The 22,177-nt window shown below is 50.4% G+C and overlaps 1 protein-coding gene across 2 annotated transcripts in view; it reads left to right on the top strand.

Annotated features, from left to right (window-relative positions):
- The window catches only part of Cdh4 (cadherin 4), a 451,285-nt gene that overhangs the window by 378,344 nt on the left and 50,764 nt on the right, over window positions 1-22,177 (top strand). For both annotated transcript variants that reach the window (XM_060382742.1, XM_060382741.1), the window contains exons 5-6: window positions 13,501-13,656; window positions 17,453-17,597. In XM_060382742.1, coding sequence (XP_060238725.1) covers window positions 13,501-13,656; window positions 17,453-17,597 — 301 coding nt within the window. The remainder of the gene's footprint in view (window positions 1-13,500; window positions 13,657-17,452; window positions 17,598-22,177) is intronic.

The following is a 22,177-nucleotide window of genomic DNA, read 5'->3' as shown; positions in this document are numbered from 1 at the left end:
GGCTAAAGATGATGACATTGAGAAAGATGGTGATACAGGCATGGTGGTGGCACTGATGGTGATGGTGGTGTTGGTGACATGGATGAAGATGGTGGTGGTGGTGGTGATATGGATGGAAATGATGGTGACAATGATGGTGGTGGTGAGGAAGATGGTAATATGAGCATGGTTTGGCACTGATGGTGTTGTGCATGGTGATGGTGGTGATGTAAAGATGGTGGATGTGGATGAAGATGATGGTGATATGGAAGACGGGGACGGGCAGTGGTGGCGGCACTTGGAGAGGACAGCAATTGATGATGAGTGCATAGGAGGCAATCTGAAAGTGAATATGGTGTGATGGGAGAGGAGGGTGAGGCTGCAAGCACCATCTCTTGATCATTTTCCTTGCTCTATAGACATCTTGGCTTTAATCCTCTAGACGGTTCTATTCAGCAGACACCTCAAGTCCCTCTTCATGAATGAAGAGATAAAGAATTAGAGATTTAGACTTGTCCAAAGTTCACTAATAACCCGCTGAATTTCTCTGAGTCTCTTAGAGTCCACTGAGGTCTCTAGTGGCTTAAGAATGTTGCCAGTCTGTGTAGATGCTGTAGAAAATAAGACATGTCATCCTCTACTGAGTATATTTCACACCCAACACTTTCTCATCTATAAATACTACACTGTGAAAGCACATGGTGGGCCACTCTCCGTGTGTAAAGATGTGTTTAATCAGAAATCTGGGAACTTGCAATGTCTTGAGGCTCCAGAAGGGATTACTGAAGGAAGGAGAGTCACTAAGAAGCATTATTTTCTTGGCCACAGTTAAGTGTGTCTACTTGTTTTCTTTCTGCCTGTAATTTTCCACCAGGTGCTGGAAGCAACACGTTCCCCAGGAAAACATCTCACCATCCCCTTTCCCCCACCCCCAGCTCTAGGATAGAGGCTTTCCTCTAAGGCACAGCATTCTCCACCCTGTGTCATTCTTCAAAGGCAAGCCCAGTGCTGCCTTGCCTGGGTGAGTGGAATGAATGGAGATGCATATTAGCTCTTGAGTCTTGCAAAGACAGAGAACGCAAAAGGATGGTCTCCCTTCCCATTGCATCAGTGTGGACCTAACAGTATAGACAAAAGTACTGAGGAAGCAAAAGGGCCCTGTGCAGTGTCACTGCTGAGTCAGAGGTCTTCCCAAGGAAACAGTTCCCATCACCTCCATACCTGAGTCTTTCTGCTGTAAGGAGAAGCTGTGTGTTGAAGCCCATATTTCTAATACTGGCCTCGGTGGTTTACCTGGAATCAACCAGCAGCTAAACTAGGGAGAAAGAGCTTGGTAGGAAATCAGAATTTAGTGTCAAACAAAAGGTGTAGGTCACAGGTCATCCAACTGTGACATTTAACACAGGAGATCCTTTAATCAAGCCCTAGTTTGGCTAGTGTCATTCCTACTAGGGTACAGAGGGAGGCTGGGATAACACAGGGCCACACACATGGTGTGTGGAACAGACTCAGTTCCATCATGACCACACTGGCAGTTAAGTTGTCTGTGTGCCGGCAGCTGCCACAGCACACACAGCTCCAAGGATGATGTCTGAGGATGGAACTTTCCAAGTCCCACTCTTTCCTACATTCTACATCCTACACTCTTCATTGCCACACCCTTCATCACCATGACTACTGATGGAGCAGTCAGGTATGTGGCAGAGTCAACTCTCTCATTTGACCTATAGACTGTAAAGTTGGTGGGTGTTTGTCATTTCTCTCACCATCATGCTCTCACCACGTGATGCTAAAACCCTTTGGCTCCCACCACCACCAAGTACATAACATACATCACAATCATGCATGCTGGAGTCTGACAGGAAATGAGCACTGCTGAGCCCTCCCCATGCCTCACCTCACTCAGCACTCACCCAGTCCCTGGAGGCAAGGTTATCTCTGTTTTAACAGGGGCAAACTGAAGCAAAGAATAAGCTTGCCCAAGACCACTGGTAGAAACCAGTAGAGCCAGAATTTGAACTGGGAAAGAGCTCAGTCCCAACCCACTGTGCTCTGAGGCATCCTGCTGCTTGATTGTCAAACTCAGCATAACCCCTGACTCCCTCAACATAAACCCATGCATTTTATGGGCATTGCTTACGTGGCCAGCATCTCTGTCTTCCCAGTTGCCTGGAGTCCTGGGTTCCCTTCTCTGCTCACACTCTGCATGTGAGCCATATCCAGAGCATGTCGTCTGTACATTCAAACACACCTCAGCCACCCTTCCTGAGGCCGTCACCAGCCCTTGCCAGCGTTACCTCCACGGTTCCGACGCCATTCTCCTGATTTAGCCCTAACTCCTGCTGCAGGCACCATTCAACAGTAAGGCTGGATGTTCCCAGAAACATGACAGACAGCACCTTCTGCTCACCCCTCCAGTGGTCCCTCATTACCAGGACAAAAGCCGGGTTCCCAAAGGTCTTCCTTGGCCCCACAGCATGTGGTCTTCTGAGCACTGTCCTCATCTCCTGCCACACTGTCCTTGCTCATTCCACCCCATCACATTGGCCGCCTAGCTAGTCCTTGACTGTGGCAGCTGAGCTCCCTGGCTCTAAGCCTCAGCCCTCTGAGGTTTCTTGGACATTTTCTGCTGAAATGCTGTCTCCCATCACCCAGGTGGCTGTCTCTTCTCTTGGTCCAGGTCTTGGCCGCAGTGTCATCTTCTGTAAGAACCTGTCACTGATGCCTTTATCTAAACTCATGTCTATTGGATATCAGCCATTGCTCCTGGAGCCACAGAGACAAGCACAGGACAGAGAGTGCCCAGGGTGCCCAGGGCAAGTGTCCACAGGTGGAAATGTGACATAAGTTGACAAGGGTTCCAGAAGGAAGCATCTTAGCAGACTTCCAAAAATGCCATTCTTGGAGTAATTGTTGCATGAACCATGACTCCATACCAACAAATGCACTCAGGCCCAGGAACATCAAAACCAGACATCTGCTTGCTGCAGGAGGTCCAGAAGCTAGTCACTCCCTGAGATGGTGTCTATTCTGACCAGGCTGCTGTCCTTGCTCAGTTGGGTGACGCAGTCACCTCCCACCTTTGTTCTTACTTTCTTGTCCAGAGCACCGAGAGTTATAAAAACAAAACCTCAATCAGAACTATCAAAAATGGAAGTGAAGGAGCAAGGCAGGCATAGTGGTGCACACCTGTAATCCCAGCACTCAGAAAGTAGAGTCAGGGGATCATGTGAGGTCAGTCTGGGCTACACAGCAAGACTTTGTCAGCAAAGGAGCTGGGAAGATGGCTTTGTTGGTAAAGTGCTTTGCAGGCAATTATAAGACCTAAGTTCAAGTCCCAACACTGACTTACAAAGCCAAGCTAGGCAGCATGATAGAAGAATGCATAGCTACTACCGATTATCTAAGAAGTGGGCCAGACTCTACCTGTGTGTCTTCAAATAAACAGACAGATGGATGCTACCTGTAGGAGGACACACCCAGCATTGGGAAGCCAGGGTAGAAACTATCGATGCTAAATGTGCTTGCTGAATTTGGTATTAATGGCTTTTTCCCCCAAGTTGTTTTTAAACTGCAAAAAAAAAAAAAGAAAAGAAAGGCTCCTGAAAGAAGCTAAAAGCAAAGGGAGAAAGGGAGATGTGTGTGACTGGCAGCAAATTCAGGACTTTGAGTGACTCAAGACATGATCACCTGAGTGTGTGCCCTAAGACCAAAGGAAAAGCCTTGCAAGCACAAATACGTAAGTCTGATCCCCAGAACCCACACAAACAGCCAGGTGTGGTGGAGTGCTCTTGAAATCCCAGTACTGGTGAGCGGAGACAGTGGATCCCGGGATCTTTACTGGCCAGGCCAGCCTAGCCAACCTGGTCAGCTCCTGGCCAATGAAGGACCTTGTCTCAAAATGACAAAAAAGGGTGGTGTCCGAGGAATGATTCCAGAGGCCATCCTGTGGCCCCCCACTGGCTAGGGAGGGCTGGGCACATTGACTGTCTCCCAGTGGGAGAAGGACAATGCCCCAAAAGTTAGTCGGGCCTTTGTGCGAGCAGCAGGCCGAGCACATGCAGGACCACACAGCCATTAGCAGTAAAGCCCGCCCAATTCCCCCACTAGAAATTAAGAGAGCCTGGCCTTATTAATTTGTATAACCTGAAGGGCATCTCTGAGAGCAACCAATTCCCTCTTTCCCACCAGGCAAATTTTGTAAGAGCATATTCATGGCTTTCATTAGTATTCTTATGACTTTGAGGGGCTTTCCCGAGACTTACGAAACTCGGAGTAATTGTGAACAGCACGAATGATAGCCGTGGCATTTCGCCATGAACCCCGTTCCCTCCCTTTCCTGTCACAAGCTGGGAATTCTGCTACCAGAGCCTACGTGAAAATAAGTGAAGGTTCGGTTCCGCTGTGCATGGGAAACACTGCAAATCTCTTCAGTAGTGTTCAAGAGTCAAGGAAGAGTGCGGGCAGGGTGGGCCCAAGTTTGTGCCATTCATTTGATGAGAGCATCTCTAACAGTCAGCCGAGTCCAGCTGCTTGCAAGCTTTCTTCTTTGGCGAGGTCATATATCGATAATGTTTGTTGGTCATTTTCAGCCTTCCCGTTTTTTCCCATTACCCTCCAATTCCCCTCCCACCAGCCATCTTCTCCAAAAGTCTCCATCCTCTTTGCACATCTTTCTGTTTAGTGGGCTGGTCAGCTGGTTGAATGGCTGGGTTTTCTGTGATCCTTTTTGTGACTCAGTGGGGTTGCTTGCAATGAGTGTGGATGGGGTTAGTTACTGGGGCATGGGCAATTTAAAGAGTTTTCTCAGAAGAAAATGACCCTCTCTCCCCCAGCAACCACTAAGTGCTAATGGCTGCCTCCTCAGGGAGGGGTGAGGCCTCATGAGCTCCTCTGCACCCATGATGAAATGTTGAAGCTCCATCTTGTACATGTAACCACTGCTGCTAACAGCGTTGCACAGAGCTCTTCCCCACCCTCCAGCCCTTACATCCTTCCCACCCCCTCTTCCACAGTGTTCCCTGAAGCGGGTCATACAGATGTCTACTTGGGGCTAAGCACTCAACAACCAGCAAGGGGCTCTATAATGTTGCAGTATGCTCTAGGAGGTCTCACATTTCACGACCACTTCCCAAAACAACTGAAATGAAGCTCTAGGAACAGAGACAAAGTCATGCTGATTTTTAAACAAGGGGCTTTGACAGACAGTCACCTGAATGTCTGGGATGCATATCTGCAGGGCTGGCTGGAATGAGTGATGGCTAGCGCTGAGTCTCTGATGGAGAGCAGAGTAACCCGGGAGCTGCAGAGCTGCCTCCGTCTTCCCACCTGAACACTACACATAGGGTCCCAGCAGAGAGCTGGTTCTGGTTATAAGAGGCTGGCTGTGACCATGCAAGGGGTGGAGCTCAGTGGTAGAGCAGTTGCCTGCCACACCCAAGGCCCTGGGTTCTATCCCTAACACCACACACACACACACACACACACACACACACACACACACACGGCAATGTGACCACTAAACAGGACCTGGGAACTCTGCCCTAAGTTTCTGATACACATGAAATCTTTGGCCTCAGTGGCTATATCTGCAGCATGGGCTAGATGGCGGCCAGAAAGCTTAGCATTTTCTGGGATGCTCTAATGGTCTTTTGTGGACTCCTGAGGAGACAGAGATTCCTGGACAACTTCTACTCAGGGTGAGCCACTGAGCTGCTGTCAGAGGACATGACCAAACCCGCATCCTAATGTGGGAAGGCATGATTCTACAAAGAGGTATGATCCCAGAAACAAGTAAACTGGAGAGTAGCTGCTGGACCTGCCCTTGGACACCAGGGCGGTAGGAGAGAAAGGACCACCCACAGTGTGTGCACCTTCATCGTTTGCCACAGGCTGCAAGCAGACTCCATGCCAGACCCCAGAAGCTGGGACCGATGTGCCGTGTCTCCACCCTCCCTCGCCTCTCTTCCCACTTCTGCCTTCCCACTCCTGCATTCACTGTCCGTTCTCATGCAATCATGATTCACAGGCACCCAGCACCCCTCTGACTTCGGCATGCCTCAGGCTGTATAGACCTTCTCCCCCCTCCTCTCCACAGCCTGCCCATTCCTCACCCTCTGGACCACAGGCTGGCCAGCTGTCCTGCAAAAAGCCTTTCCTAGGGCCTTGGCAGCCATGGCTTCCCAACAGAATGGTGAGGGACCTGGCTGTCTCTCTTCCTACCCTGCCCCTGGCCTGCAACTCCTGGTTTCATTTGCTCATGAGGCACCTGCTGCACGCACCTTCTAGGACCACACATGCCACTGTTGGGGACAGGTTACCCTATTGGATTCTCAGGGCCCAGCAAAGTGTGTGAGCATCACTGATGCTCAGCAACAGGGCAAGGAAGGATAAATGGAGGTGAGGCATCTGGACAAAGCAGAAGTGAGTGCGTGCAGAAGCCCAAGAAATCCGGATTCTCTGTCAGCCGTGGGATGAAGTTCAGGCACCAAGAGCATTAGAGGTTTGTGTGCACATGGCTGTGGCCACAGGAAGCTGCAAATGCATTTAGATGCAACCATATTCTTACCTCTGGGCTTCAGCGAGAATCAGCCTTTAAAGAAAATTGCCCTTCTTAGCCAGCTACAGTCTTGCTGGCTGCAGTCACAGCCAAGAGAAAATCCGCCCGTTTCCATCCTGGCACGTGGGCTGAAGGGAATAGGGGGAGAGGCACGGCTGTCATGACTCAGAGCCCTTCACTTGAAGAAGAAGCGGGAGCTACTGCAGGGCATGCAGACTCCCAGCGGGGAACAAAAATGAGAAATTGCAACTTGTTCTCGCGGGGAAATCTCTGGGTTTAATGTGGTACAAGGAGAAAGCACAGAAGCGCTTCACCAGAGATCCGTGTCCTGCTGGACAAGCTTGATCCTACGGATTATCTGAGCATCCTCTGAAATGCCAGGGCAGAGACCAGGGAGGCCTATGAGTGACAGAACCATTAGCCACAGAATGTCCAAGACCTTCAGAGGTGGGTGCCCAGGGAGGCCGTGGTGCAGACTTGGAGGCTTGCGTGTACTTAATATGTTGTGTGGATGTGTTTGGACTCCTTGTGTCTGGGTATGCATGCTTGGGTATGTATGGTGTTGTGTGTATACCATGTGTATGTTATGTTTATGCGTCTATGTGTAGCGTGTCTGTGTTCATAACTGGTGTGGATAAGAGCAAATGAGCCCAATTTGGTCGTGATGTTCTCTGAGCTACCCTTGCCCCACGCTCCCCACATCCTCACAGACCGTCTTCACACTGAGAGCCTTTGTCCAGATGTGTAATTATGAAGTGCCACTTTGTGGGACAACTCCTGTCCCCTGACAGGTGACCGCGTCCTCCTGCTGCCTCCATAGGGCCTGGCACGCCACGTATTTTTGGCCCTAAACTGAGTGGACCTCTCTTCCTCTCCCTCCCTCCCACCTCTCCCCGTCCCCATTTCCCTACCCCCGCCCCTCACCCCTGTGCCTTACAGACACATCTGGAATCCAGATGTGATTCTGCCCCATTGCTTCCTCATTGGAGTACACTGAAAATAAACCCCAGGTGTCTGCAACTGGAAGCCACATGGTGACGACTTTCCCCAGATTCAAGTTCCTTTGAATAAGGCCAATACGCTACATGGGTGGTTTTGGGACCTCCCTCCTTCCATTCTTTCCAGAGGACAGAGCGGCTCTGCCACCATCCCCAGGTGAACACAGCCTCCATGCCGTACGTTACTTTAATGCAGACATCACTTTAAACTAACCTTTTACCATCTGTTCTGTCCTCTAATAACAAATGCAAAGGAGCCTGAGCAATTCTCCCCGGCATCCTCAGCAGGGAGCTGGAGGGAGGGCTGTCTGCGCTTCCTACTCCCCATCCAGCATCCACGTCGGCAATGTTTTCCTCATTTCCCAGACACAAATCACAGGAAAGTGTTCTCCCCTGACCTGCTGGCTTCCTTCACACAGTATTTCTTCTCCACACGGTAAACTATGAGAGAATCAGAGCATTCCAAGGTCTGTGCAACGAGCTACCTGGACACGGTGCTCAGCAGCCCACTGCTGCTGTATTTCTGAAGGAGCGTTTGAGTGGCCCCGATGATTTAAAAAAAAAAAAATGAGTTTCCTTTATAAAAAATAAAATCTTTCTATGGTGGGGTCCTTTTAGCATGGCTATAATTAAATGTCTCTGTAGCCAGAAGGAAGTGGCGGTAGCCACACTCATACAGCAGTGAATCGAATCGGGCTTCTGTCCCGGGGCTACTAGAAACTCTCACCAGAGGGCTGTCCCTGGCTCTTCGTGCCCCTTTCATCCAGTGCCACTCAGCTAGCATCACTCGAAACCTGAGACTCTAGTGCTCTAGTCCAAGCCCAAGCCAAAGCTTCCAACATACCACCCACAGGTACTTGGCACCCCAGGACAGGGCCCTATCCCAGTGCCGTGCCCTTCCACCTCACCTCTGTAAGAACTGCCCTTTACGTCTCAGGCACCAAGAGCTCAGACACAGGAATAGGGCAGGCTCTGCTGTCTCTCCTCTAGACTCTCCATGTCCCTAGTTAAATCCCATGAAGCCTCTGCAAATAATGGAGAGGAGGCAGCCTCCCAGAGACTGTCCACATCACCAGGGCAGCATATGGGCAAAACTCAGCCTTCATGGTAGACTTTTTCTTCTATACCCGGACCAGGAGGGCACAAGCTTAAACAGCCATCAACAGGACGTGAATGAAGAGATGACTGTGGCTAAGAGGGAAAAGCCATGATGTTTACCACCTAACACTGACCTATTCTGATCCTGTTCTCAGAAGCCCTGTCCTTTGCCTTGTCACAGAAGCATAAATAGGGGCACTGTGGACCTAGAACTGAACCCCACAGACTGCATACCACACATACACATGCACAGCTGTTTTGCATGCTTCCAGAGCCAGCATAAGCAGCTGTAGGTTTGCCCTGACCTTCATGGTGCCTATGTGATGAAAACTTCACCTTCTACCTCCTGTTACAGTGTCAGAGAGCCATTCTGCTGTCCTAGGTGACTAGAGTGTTGGTGGCCTTACTCTAGTGAACCGCCTCTGGTTCAACCATGATAAATGCTGATTAAAAAAGGTTTTCTCAGCTGGGCATGGTGGTGTACACCTTTAGTCCCAGCACTCAGGAGACAGAGACAGAAAGGTCTCTTTGAGCTAGGGACTATCCCAGTCTACACACTGAATTCCAGGCCAGCCTACGCTACAAAGTAAGACTCTGTCAAAAGGAAGGGAGGAGGGAAGGGAGGGAGGGAAGAAGGGAAGGAGGGAGGGAGAGAGAGAGGGAGGGAGGGAGGGAGGAAGTGTTCTCTGTTTGACATGCCAGCATGGAAATCACATGCGGACTCTCACTAGATAAGAGCTGCAATCAATTAAAAACTGCTGAGAGAGGGAGAATTAGTCTTCACCAAAGCTGAGTACCCAAAATGGTTATCCAGTCCCAAATGGTCACACACACACCCAAAAAATACACACAAGCAACACTAAACAGATTCAGTAGGTTGTATGTATTTGTGTGTGTGTGTGTGTCTAAGTCACTGTTCTATTACTGTGAAAAGATAGCATGACCAAGGCAAGCATTTAATTGGGAGCTTACCTACAGTTTCAGAGGCTTAGTCCACTATCATCATGGCAGGGAGCATGGCAACATGCAGGCAGGCATGGTGTGAGAAGTAGCTGAGAGCTACATCCTCATCTGTAGTCAAAGAGAGAGAGAGAGACGGGGGCTAGCATGGGCTTTTGAAACCTCAAAACCCACCCCCAGTGGCACACTTCCTCCAACAAGAACACACCTCCTAATCCTTCTAATCCTATCAAACAGTTCCTGGAGAGAGCTGGGCATGGTGGTGCACAGCAGCAGGGTCCCAGTGGGCTCCGGAGCTTACTCTGTAGGGGCAGGAAGTAAGTACCACATGGCCAGCTGGAGGAGGCAGGGAAGGCCAAAGGGCACAAAATACCTGCAGGCCAGCAATGGAGGCATTCAGTGTGTGCAGCCTGGCAGCCTTGACCCAGGCTGCAAAGCTGGCATTGATACCCTGCAGCTGCTCACAGACATAGGCAGAAAAGAATGGGCACTGAGGATGTGGGTTAGCCAGGGATCACAGAGCTAACCAAAGAGTGGGTAGCACCATGAGGGCAGTATAAAAGGCCAGCACATGGCTGCGTGTGGTGGCGCATGCCTTTAATCCCAGCACTCAGGAGGCAGAAGCAGGTGGATCTCTATGAGTTCAAGGCCAGCCTGGTCTTCAAAGCAAGCCCAGGACAGCCAGGGCTCTGTGTAACACAGAGAAACCTGTCTTGAAAGAAGAAGAAAAAAAATTTAAGGTCTCTGAGGCTCAAGGTAATCTCTTAACTGTAACCCCTGTAAAATCAAAATAAAGAAGCAGATCACACAATTCCAACATACAATCGCACAGGATATACATTACCAGTCCAAAAGGGAAAGAAGAGAACATAGTGAGGAAATCCTGGACCAAAGCAAGAGCAAAAAAAAAAAACAGCAGGACAAACTCCAAATTCTGCATCTCCATGTCTGATGTCAAAGTGCTGCTCCTCAGATCTCCAACCCTTCCAGATTTGTTGACTGTAGCACACATGTCTCTCTTAAGCTGTTTCCACACCCACTCTGCAGCTCTCCACGACAGGTGTTCACCACTCTGGCATCTCCGACATCTTGGGAACTCCAACAATCTAGACTTCACCTTCACAGCTTCACACAATGGCCTCTCTGAGCCTCCATGCAGGGACCCCCTGCCACATGCCTGGCCTCAGTAGCTTAGCCCTGGCTGGAGAAGACACACCATCTTTCTTGTGTCCTTGACCCTAAAGCCAGAGCTGCATAGCCAAAGCTACCAAGTTCTGCTGCTTGCTGATGCTGGAACATGTCCCCTAGTTCAACTACATTCATATCAGCTTTCTGTTGTTGATGCTCCTGTTCACTGCTTGAGCTTTTCTTTAATTCCTTTTCACAAGTTGGAAGCTTAGCTGGTGGGGTCTTGCCCTGAGGTCACCACTCCCTTTATACCATCAGGCTTTTCTTTAAACTTTTTTATCTCCTTGAGCGCTAGAACGTCTGTCTTCTTTCTGTCTTACATTTCCTGGTGCTTTTTCTCTTCAAACTGTACATTTTGCATTTTTCTTTACTCTGCTTGCTTCTTTTCATTGTACATAAGAGAGACAAGTAATAACCATGTGACACAGTCAATGCTAGGATGTCGTGAAAGCTCCTCTGCCGGGGCCATTAATCCAAAATTTTTCAATTTAACCTCTTGCAAATTTTTAGGACAAGGGCAGAAATCAGCCACTTTCCTTGCCAAAATATCACAAGAACAGTCTGTAGGCCACTTATTAACATTCTTCCCCTCTGAAACTTCCTGAGCTGGCCCCACACTACTCGTAGCACCATCTTCCATGTTCCTGCTAATACCGCCCATTAAGCCCCACTTCACGTTCAACTGTTTTCCTAATCCAAAGTCCCAAAGTCCACATTCCACCAACAAGCAGCAGGGTCTGGCCTATCACAGCAATACTCCTGATACCAGTTTATGTCTTAGTCACTGTTCTACTGCTGTGAAAAGACACCATGAACAAGGCAAGTCTTATGAAAGAAAGCATTAATTGGGGACTTGCTTATAGTTTCAGAGGTTTAATCCATTATCATCATGGTGGGGAGGATGGCGACATGCAGGCAGGTGAGAACTGGAGCCATTGCTGAGATGAGAGCCACATCCTGATCCATAGGCAGAGAGAGAGAAACTGGACCTGGCATGGGATTTTGAAATTTCAACCCCAGTGCCTCACTTCCTCCAGCAAGGCCATACCTCCTAATTTTTCTAATCCTATCAGTCTACTCCCTGGTGACTAAGCATTCAAATGTATGAGCCTATGAGAATTACTCTTATTCAAACTACCACAATACGTAACAATAGTGAGTAAAGAACAAAGCCAGGTGCAGTGGCACACATCTGTAATCCCAGCATGCAGTGAGGCAGAGGCAGACAGATCTCTGTGAGTTAGAGACCAGCCTGGTCTACAAAGCGAGCCCAGGACAGCCAAGGCTACACAGAGAAGTCCTTTCTCAAAAAACAAAAACAAACAACAACAACAAAAAGTAAAGTATGGGAGCCTATAAATTTGAAGGGGGAAGAAAGGGGATTATGATGTAATTATATTTTAGTTACATTTTTAAAATCAAGTTATCCTTAAAAATGAAGGAAGAAAAAGAAAGATGTTCCCCATCAAACTGAGTTTTCTAGAAATTAGGGGTTTCTGGAGCTAGCTTACAGTGTGGTATACATATAAAACTGGAAAGAAAAACCTGTTCTCAGCCTTCTCTCATGCCTCCATTGGGGGTCCCGTCTTGTTTCATGTAAAGTACCCCACCTAGCAATATCCCTGCTTTTTTGTGTGTGGATAGGGACTTCACCCTGCCATTGTGACCCTTGCTGGTGTCTCTTTGTGGCCTGGCGTACTACCTCACAGCTTGAAATATTAAAACCTGAACTATCAAGGGTCAGGGATGTGGCTCAAGGGTGGAGTGTTTGCCTACCATGCACGAAGTCCTGGCTTCAGCTCCCAGCACTGAATAAACTGGGCCTAACGGTGCGTGCCTGTCATTCCAGGAGCTGGGAACTGGAGGGGGAGGATCAGAAACTCAAAGTCACCCTCAGTGATGTAACAGGTTTGAGGCTAACCTGAGCTACAGGAACCTTTGCCTCAAAAAAATAAAAACAGAAAACAATCTTGAAATACTGTCCCTTATACCTCCCTGTCACCTGATGAGCCATTGCACATGAGGTTGGTAGCATTCAGGAACTCTCTGTCCACTGACTGCTCTCCTGTTACCAGTGTTTGCTGCCTGGGCCTATGACATCTCCGGTTCTTGACATCTTCAAAGGACTGAAGAAGCACACATAAATCTCAAAGCTGCAGAAGTTTTATTCAGAAGAGAAAGTGCAAGGCGGACATACGCAGGAAGCAGCGGGTGTGAGCCAAACTGCTCACGAGCCGTACAGTGCATTCCTGGAGGCTCTTTTAGGGTCCTTGAGGAAGAGAAGCTGGTTGTAGGGGTGGGGTATGGGTGGGTTTCTGCTCTGATAAACTTTTGATTGACATCTAGAAAAGGGCCTTTGGGCAGGCGTGGGATATTTTAATCATATGCACGCCTAGTCATACATATACATGGGGAAACTTTTCTCTAAAAGATCACTCTAGGACACAGGTTGCTTCAGTGTACACGTCCCTAAAACCTGTTCAGACTGGACTGGCTCTTCCCCTCAGAATATGTTTGACCACAGATGGGAAGTAAAGTCTGTAGGGCAGGATGGGGAAGAGACGAGCATGAACCCATATGACAGAGGTGTTGATGAGCTGTTCCGTCAGTGATGCACCATGCTCTGAGAACATAGCCAAGTGTGAGGCCCTCCAGGCGTCAGGATGAATGTGCCATTCCCCTGCTGTAGGCTCACATCTCCATTCTTGTGTCTTTCAGATCAGATCTGACAAGGACAATGACATCCCCATCCGGTACAGCATCACAGGTGTGGGTGCCGACCAGCCCCCCATGGAGGTCTTCAGCATTGACTCCATGACTGGCCGGATGTATGTCACTCGGCCCATGGACCGGGAGGAGAGAGCCTCTTACCATGTAAGTATCCATATATGGGACACAGGGCTAACAGGTGGTCTGAAGACTGCCCAACCCTTCCACACCCTTCCTTCCACACCAGCAGGGTGTCAGCAGCGAGACACACCTCTTCCTGGCTGCAGGGTCCTGAGGCACAGGAGGAGGACCCTGCCATCTACCAGCAGGCTGGTCAAATCCCTACCCCCATGCTTCCAACCAGTATGAGCTCAAGTCAGCACTGCCAATCCCTTCCCAGGATTCATCTTCTATCTTTCATTTACACGCTGTCTCTCTGGGAGGCTCTAAGACAAGAGCCACTCAGAAAGGAGGAAGGGTAAGGAAAGAGAAGCTGTGGGGTCTATCTCAGCTTATCCCTTCCCCCCACCAGCCTCACACATGAGGGAGTCAGCCAGGTTCTTCTCCCCTCTCCGTGATGTGATGGCCAAGTGACACTGTGGCTGGTCCCCTGGGCTCTTCCCCAGCACTTTACTTCTGTGAGCCCCAGAGAAGTCATCGAGGCCACCCTGGACTCAGGTCTGTCCCCAGCATGAAGAGATCTCAGCCATGACACTGTCATAATGATGGCCACCCTATCAGGTGGATGGAGCAGAGGTGGGTGTATTCGGGATATTGTGTGTGCCTGTGGCTAAATGCCAAGATGTTGAATGCCCAGTGCTCTGGCAATCATCTGAGAACAAAGGTAGAGTTCTCAGCTTCTGCCCCATACAGTCATATTAATTGCTGTGACTTTTTAGCTTCAGCTCTGTGCTGATTGCAGGCTGACCCTGGTACCTTCGGTCTGATGGCCATTTATTCAGGATTGCTCCCCCATCTCTGCTCTCCAGTAGGAGGCTCCATGTGCACAAGGCCTTGTCAGGTTGTCCACACTATATCCTCAGGCAAGGAAAGAGCCTTGGCCTTGAAGCTGCTCACTACACATTTATATAAAGAGGACATTACAGCAGGTTGGGTCCGTTACTCGCATTGGTGACCTTCCCAACCAAGCCCAAGCAGCCTCAGGGGAAGCAGGAATGTGGTTTGTCCATTCCAAGCAACAAAAATCTCCTGCCCTGCAACAGTTACCTGAGCCCTATGTAGCTGCAGTTTACATTGCACAGACCAGGAGCTTCTGCACATCCCATGGCTTCCATGATGAGCTGAGACACAAGAGTGACCTCCATCAGGCTCACACCTGGGATTAGATCTCCACTCATTCTTCCCAGAAACTTTCAAGGAGAAGCATGACCCTTCCAGACACTCCCCTTATGCAATCACTTCTTCTCATCTATCTGGTCATCCACTCACAGTTACACAGTTACACTTTCCCATCCCATTGTCCCCCACCTATCTATCTACCCATCAGAGTAAATATCTAACCACCTACTCATAACACCTGTCTGTCTGTCTGTCTACCATCTGCCCATCCAGCCATCTACTTATCCATCCATCAACCTGCCCACCCACCTGTCTACCTGTCCATTCATGCTCCTGCCCACCTATCTCTCATCTGCCCATCTATTTCCATATCTGCCAATCCACCATCTGTTTGTCCAACCATGTGTCCATCCTAAACCACATATCCAATCCTTCCATGCAAGCTTCATTTCTTGAGCATTCTCTGTGGGACCCTGTGTTAGGTGGTGGGAAAACAGCAATGACTGGAGTGAGCATGGCCCACGTTTTGGGAAACATGAACACTTCTAAGCTAAGGAACAACTGAATTCTTCCTGGCCCTACACCCCTGACAAGGTTGGGTCTCCAGACCTAGGCATTAGTGGTGCTGGTACCACTACTCCCTGTGTGTCCCAGGAAATGCCATCTGAGCATTCTCTCTTTGCTTCTCACATGGTGGAGGCTGAGGTCAGGAAGAGGTAGTGAGGGAGCAAACTGTCTTGTTAGCTTGGGTGGAGAGGTAACGGCAGGGACCAAGTTGGAAAGTCTCCGTGTCCTTTTTGAGCAGGAAGATGGTTTTGCCCACAGGCTGAACAACTGGAGGAGAGGGTGATGGAGCTGGTCTCTGTACTGGACTTCATTTTGGGGGTATGGCAGGCCGTTTGAGGCTGAGGTTTGGGTGAGGAGCAGAGGCTCAAGCAGGTAGTTGTAAGAGATCAGCTTAGCTGCTGGTTTCCACGCAGGGAGGGTCGGTGTCTCCCAAGGTCCCCCACAGGCTTTGCCTCACACTGTGAAGTTCGGGTGACACTTGACAAAGAGCTATGTGCCCTTGTTTGTGCCACTCTCACACTCCACACTAACAAAGACCACTCTGGCAGGCCACAGCCTCACCTTTCCCCTGCTGGTTCCTTTCTCCCCCACCCCCCACCCCTCCCCACCCTTCCTCACCCCCCACATCCCTTGTCCTCCTGCCTGTACACATCACTTCTAGAATACAATCTTTAGAGACATCTGTGCCCAAGCCTAGAGGCAGAGCTCGACCAGATGTGGGATTAAAGGTTGGGAGAAAGACAGAGTAGGCATAGCCTGTCCCACTCCCTGCCTCCTTCCCTGGGCAGCAGATCTTCTGGAGTCAGTCCTGTATCAGTCCTCTGCTTCTTCATGGGCCACAGGAGGAAGCCACTCACTGATTAAACTCACTTCTTCCGAGATTAGACAGATTCATTTTTAATTATCATGGTCTGTAAGAAAAAGCCCCTGGCCTGAAGAGTTGCCTCTTTCTGTTTTCTCCCTCCCTGAGGCCTTGACTTGAGGGCTCTATTGAGTCTTCTGATTTCCCACTGGAATATTCTATCTGCCCTGTGCTTCTGGGCATCTCTAAAATTGCTTTCATGCCTCTGGGAGGTAGCAGCTCTTAGCAGGGTGTCCCAGGCAGGGAACCAGCTGTAGCTGGGGCTTCTCAGGCTGCCTTCCTCTGCATCCTCCATCATCTTCCCACCGGAAGCGTCAGCAGTCTCAAAGTTTTCAGGCCTGTTACCTCCAGCCTGTTGTGATCACTGTGCAGCCCACTCTGCCGGCCCCAGCCCCTGCTTGTCACGTGTGCCACACAGGCACAGGGTTTTACTCCTGGTATTAAATAGAGGGTGGAATGACATCTGCAGCAACCAGGCATGAAAACCCACAGGTCTCGCCCCTCACTGTTGCCTAAGCCGAAGGTCCCACCACAGCTACATCAGTTACCTAGAAGAGGGGAGAACGGCCCCTCCATGCCCCTCCACAGCCGCTCAGTGTCAAGAGTGGTCTGGAGGGAGCCAACAAGACCCCTCGCGCTTGCCCTTCACCCTGTGTGAAAGCTCACTGCGGGCATATGTGTGGCAGGGCCCCAGAGGATGAGCAGGCAGCTGGACCCCGAGAGCACAGCAGTCCCCAGGGTCCTGGCCAGCTTGGCCCTCCCTCCGCCCCTCCTTGACACCCAAGCTCTGAAGCCTCATGCACCCTGCTCCTGTATGCACCCAGTAAAGTTCTCCCCCCAGGCCCTCCCCTCTCAGGAGCAGGCACTTAAACCGCGGTGGGTACAGTGGCCTGGCTGCTGCCTCCGTGAGAACATTATGTGCAGGGCACCTGTCCAGCCCAGGCACGTGAAGGCAGTCAGGCCCAGGGGCTCTGGGTGGCCTTGGAAGCACAGGCAAAGGTTGTTGCCCTGCTTCTGTTTTCATGACGCCCTCTGCACAGAGGGGAAAAACAAGGTTCACAGAAGCTCTGGATGTGTCAGTCCCACCTGAGCCCTGGCCAGTTGCGTCTTTCCCTGGGGAGCGGGGAGCCATTGTTCTACCCCAGTGCTATGAGTCCCTAGGGAACCACCCTCCCCAGGGACAAGCACGCCCCTGAATATGGCTGCCAGCTCTGACTGTCTGTTGCTCTGCAGCTCCGAGCCCACGCGGTGGACATGAACGGCAACAAGGTGGAGAATCCTATCGACCTGTACATCTACGTCATCGACATGAATGACAACCGTCCGGAGTTCATCAACCAGGTCTACAATGGCTCTGTGGATGAGGGCTCCAAGCCAGGTGAGGCTTGGCAGAGGTGTCGTCATTTGCTTTCTGGGGACCCCACACGCTCTGCAGGACCCACACACGGAGCCAGAACTTTTAACACACAACACAGCTACCCAAGACTTTACAACCCCCATTCTCATACACCTCAGGGTACAGAGAGGCTGCAGAGAGCAAGCCCCGTAGCAACAGGGAATAGCATGTCGGAGCTCAAACCTCAGGTGCAGAAGGAGGAGGGAAGAGGGGACTGTTGTGCCAGAAATATGGACTCTAGGCAAGGAGGCAACATTTTTACCAGACCTGAGCTGATGTGAAAGTTTTATGAAAGAATAGACATTGAGGGCAGAAAGACAGCGGGTTAATGGACATACTCCTGAGAGGGAGTGGAGATATTGTATAGCTATTATGAGATGTTATGTGGCCACCGACCATCTGCATGGGGTCATATCTGAATGTATAAGAGGAAGGTGGTTCTCTAGCTTGTAGTAAATGGTTTTGGGAGGACGAGTATGAATGTGGATGGCAAAGTGTGAACACACATGTAAGTCTGTGTATGCGGAGGTCAGAGGTTATGCTGGGTGTGGCCCATCAACACGGTTTTTTGAGACAGGGTCTCAGTAGTCTAGAAGTCTACACTGGCAGGCTAGTGGTTCCTCTAGCCTGTGCCCCAGGGGTTCCTCTGTCTGTGCCTCCCCAGCTCTGGGTTTGTAAGCATGTGCCAGGGCTCCCGGCTTTTTTGCATGGATTCTGGACATCGAACGCAGGCCCTCATGTTCACAGGGCAAGCATGTTACTGAGCTACCTCCCCTTAAGGTAGTAAACTGCTTGACATCACTTGTCCTCCACGAGCCTGGCCATTTGGGGCGAGGCCCAGGAGTCATTAGGAGTCAGGCTCTAATTGTTTGTACCCTGGGTCAGGCTCCAAGAAGTTGGGCTTAGATTGTTAGAGTGGGAGATTTTTCTTTGGCTCTTGGTCTTACTGTCTCTATGGTAACATTAGACTAGGGCGGAAACACAGGAGAGGGGAACATGTGTTGAAAGAGAACCTAGGAAAGGAAGAAGCTGTGCCAACCAGAGTCAGGAAACGGGGCCAGAGACCAAGGCCCACCAAACAAGCCAAACCCTTCTCCCAGCCAAGAAGGTGAGGCTCCTAAGAACTGACCCAAGAGCCTGTCTTCCCACAGACTCATAGGATGCCTGGCTTTACCATATACCAGGGCCCTCATGTGACTCAGGCCTCAACATCTCTGCCCTCCACAACTCTTGACAAGCAGGTATGCCCCTCACCACTTAGCAGTGAGGAGCCTTGGACCCAGGCAGCTGTGTATGGGGACACAACACAAGTACCCACACTTCCAACCCTGCTGGAGGCTTATGTGGAGGTGCGGACTCCTAGCCAACCCCACACCTGGTAGGCCCACTTCTCCTGTGCTAGGGGCGGGAGGACCTCACTGGACAAGCCTTAACCAGGAAGGATAGATGGATGAAGTCAGAAGCCTCCGCTGGGGATGCCAGGTATAGACATTCAAAATACACGATACCCAGATAACCTTGACGTTCAGACAGACAGCAAGCCACTCCACATGGGTACGTCCTGATCAACTCTCAGACACTTACATTAAGAGGTTTCCCCTCATTATTTTCCCCTTGCTCTTTACCTAGTGCCCTGCACTTTATCCTCCAGTCCCAGCCCTGGTGCTCCGACAGCAATTCTGAGCTCTGCAGAGGACTGGGCCAAACCAAGGCAGTTTCTTCTCCAAAATCCAGAGCAAGCAGAGCCAGGACAGGATGTCCTCCAAACAGCCACCTGCTCCCAGGGCTCTGCAGGCCCCGTGTGGGGTTAAGCCTCATCTGGCTAGAGCAGGAGGGCAAACATTTATCACATTCTCCTCCGCTGGTGGAGGTTGTCATAGCTCCGTCTCTGGGGACTGCTGTTTCAACAAGGCGATTGCATCTTCGAGTGATTGTCTTTCAGGATGGTGAGACACTGGCGTGCCCGTTGTCACCAGAGGGAACGGGATGTAACATTGTTTCTGTGGAACCTTAGGCAGCTCATCCCAAGGCAGTCCCTTGAGGGGCAGGGGCAGGGGGTGGGCGGGCAAATTAGCTACAAGCAAGGAAAGAAAACGAAGGAGGGCAGCCAAGGGCACCTCTTGGAGGGCTGGGAGGAAGGCAGGAGCGAAGCTGGGGTGTGTTCTCATTAGCACAGAGACAGGTGACCTGTTGTCCGGGACCTGGGGCTTATCTAAAAGGCCTGAAATTCTCCTGGCTTCCCACACCTTCTTTTAACAGGAAAAACAGGAAAATAATAATAACGAACAGCATGGGTAGCTGGCATTGACTCATTAGGACAACAAAAGCCGCACACTGCTGCACCACCTCTCAGAAATCCTCATAAGCCATTGAGCTTGCAGATTCCACAGTGGGTCCTTCCCGGAGCTGACCAGGCAATGGGAGCCTCACAGATCCGAACCCCACTCTCAGCAAGCTTTCCAAGGACCGAGTGTGAGTTCTGAGTGGCTTCTGAGCTCCTGGTCCCTGAAGTGGCTTCTCTCTCTGGTCCCTGAAGGAGTCACATAGTCAGACCAACCATGGGATGAAGCCAGATGATGTCACATTAACCTGACATCTCCCTCCTCCCCGAACCCCAGCCAAGGGCGAGGATGTGGCGTCCCTTCCTGTAGCACAGTCCCTGGGCCCTGGAAATTGTCTGCAATTTCTTCCTCTCCATCAGTAAATTACAATAATGGAAGGGTCTTCATAGGAGAAAGGAAAGCTACTGTCGGAAATTAGTCATTATTCTCTGGAAAGATGGGCTAATGAGAGGTTTCGGATGTGCGTCCTAATGGGAAACAAATGGGAAAAGATTAAATATTGACTAAGCTGGCAGAGAATGTTGAAGGGTGAGGTTCATTCAGGGCCACTCACACGTAGCCTGCACTCACCCCGCTTTCCTCCAGAACCCCAGTCTCCTCTCAATTGTAGGATTTCACTAGAAATGCCTTTTTGTCTAAACTATGGGCATGTTGCAAAAACATATATTCACACATAGCTGTGAGAAGAAAACAGCGTCCCCTCACCTGGCTCCCACAGTAGGCTCCTCCAGACCAGCACATGGACCATTCTCAGGAGGTGATGCTGTCAGTACAGCCACAGCCATATTAAGGGTCGGCCAGTATCACCTGCTCCGTGTGTGTACGTCTGTGTGTGTCTGTGTCTGTCTGCATACGTTTACCTATGTCTAGGAGTCTGTGTCTGTGTGTGTATATCTGTGTGTGTCTGTGTTTGTGTGTGAACCTATGAATGTTTGCGTATGTATGTGTGTCTGTGTGTCTAGGTGTTTGTGTCCGTGTGTCTGTTTTTATGCAGTTTTGCCATGCATGTGGCTCTGTGACATGTGGCTTTGTGCCATCAAGACACAAAATGCCTGTGATAATGTAAATGCCTCTCATAGGCTCACAGAACCTTTAGGATATGGAACCTGTTGGAGGAAGTGGATCACTGGGGACAGGACTTGAGGCTTGATAACCCATTTCCTGTCTGCCCCCTGCTTCCTGCTCCAACAAGACATGGGACAGGGCCCATCAGAGGACCCCTCCTCCTACCCTTTTGTAGCCACAGCCCTTACTCCTCCCCACACCCATCCCTGTCCCTCACCCTGGCAAGTGTTATCAAGTTCTTCTCTGCGAATCTGTCTTTTTTCAAGATACTATGTGGATGAAACCACAGGACCTCTGGGGTTGCACATTCACCCAGCATGAAACTCTGGAGCTATCCCATAGATCCAGGCTGTCACCTAGATCCCAGGGTAGAGGTCCGCAGTCTAAGCAACAGCCATGCCACAGTTTGCAAGCTAGCCACCCTCTGCCAGAGTGAGTTCCAGCCTGGGGCCACCAAAGTGAAACTGCAAAGAGGAAGCACGTATGTAGAGTGATTGAGAGGACACAGCTTCACTTCTCTGGGATAAAGGTCCATAGAAGGGATTCCAGCTCATACAGTATAGCAGCTCCCATCTCTATGACAGAACCTCTGAGACAATCACCTTATAGGAAGGAAAGGTTTGCTTTGGCTCCCCATTTCGGGGGGTTCAGCCCATGCTGGGCTGGCTCCATGGCTGTGAGCCTGAGGTAAGGGTGAAACATTGTACTGAAAGAGCACGGCAGAGCAATGCCACTCAGTGAGCTCACGGCAGCTGAGAACAGAGGCCACGCAGAAGAGGTAGCTAGGAACAAAGTACAAAATACATAGCCCAAGGACCCTCACCTCTGGTTCCCATCACCAACACTAATAACAAAGCCTTCCACCTAGGAGCCCACCAGGGAATGGACTCCGTGGCTGGATCAAAACCCACATAGTCCGATGGCTCTCAATGGCCAACTCTGCCTGCTGGAGACCAAGCCTTTTGAAGTACTTCACAGCAAACCCCATAGCAGGGTGTCACCACCACCCAACAGAGGACCTGCCCTTTAATGCAAGGGTCTTTAGAGGACATTGGCATCCAGGTATAACGTTTTGTAAGAGACTTCATGTCCTTCCTCAAGGAGCTGGCCCTGGGCTATGCCTGCCATGTTGAACGGCATACACACACACACACA

The sequence above is a fragment of the Meriones unguiculatus genome, chromosome 4 (assembly GCF_030254825.1).
Source record: "Meriones unguiculatus strain TT.TT164.6M chromosome 4, Bangor_MerUng_6.1, whole genome shotgun sequence".
Classification (NCBI taxonomy): domain Eukaryota; kingdom Metazoa; phylum Chordata; class Mammalia; order Rodentia; family Muridae; genus Meriones; species Meriones unguiculatus.
Note: the sequence above shows the minus strand (reverse complement) of the source record. Positions and strands in the feature narration are given on the sequence as shown.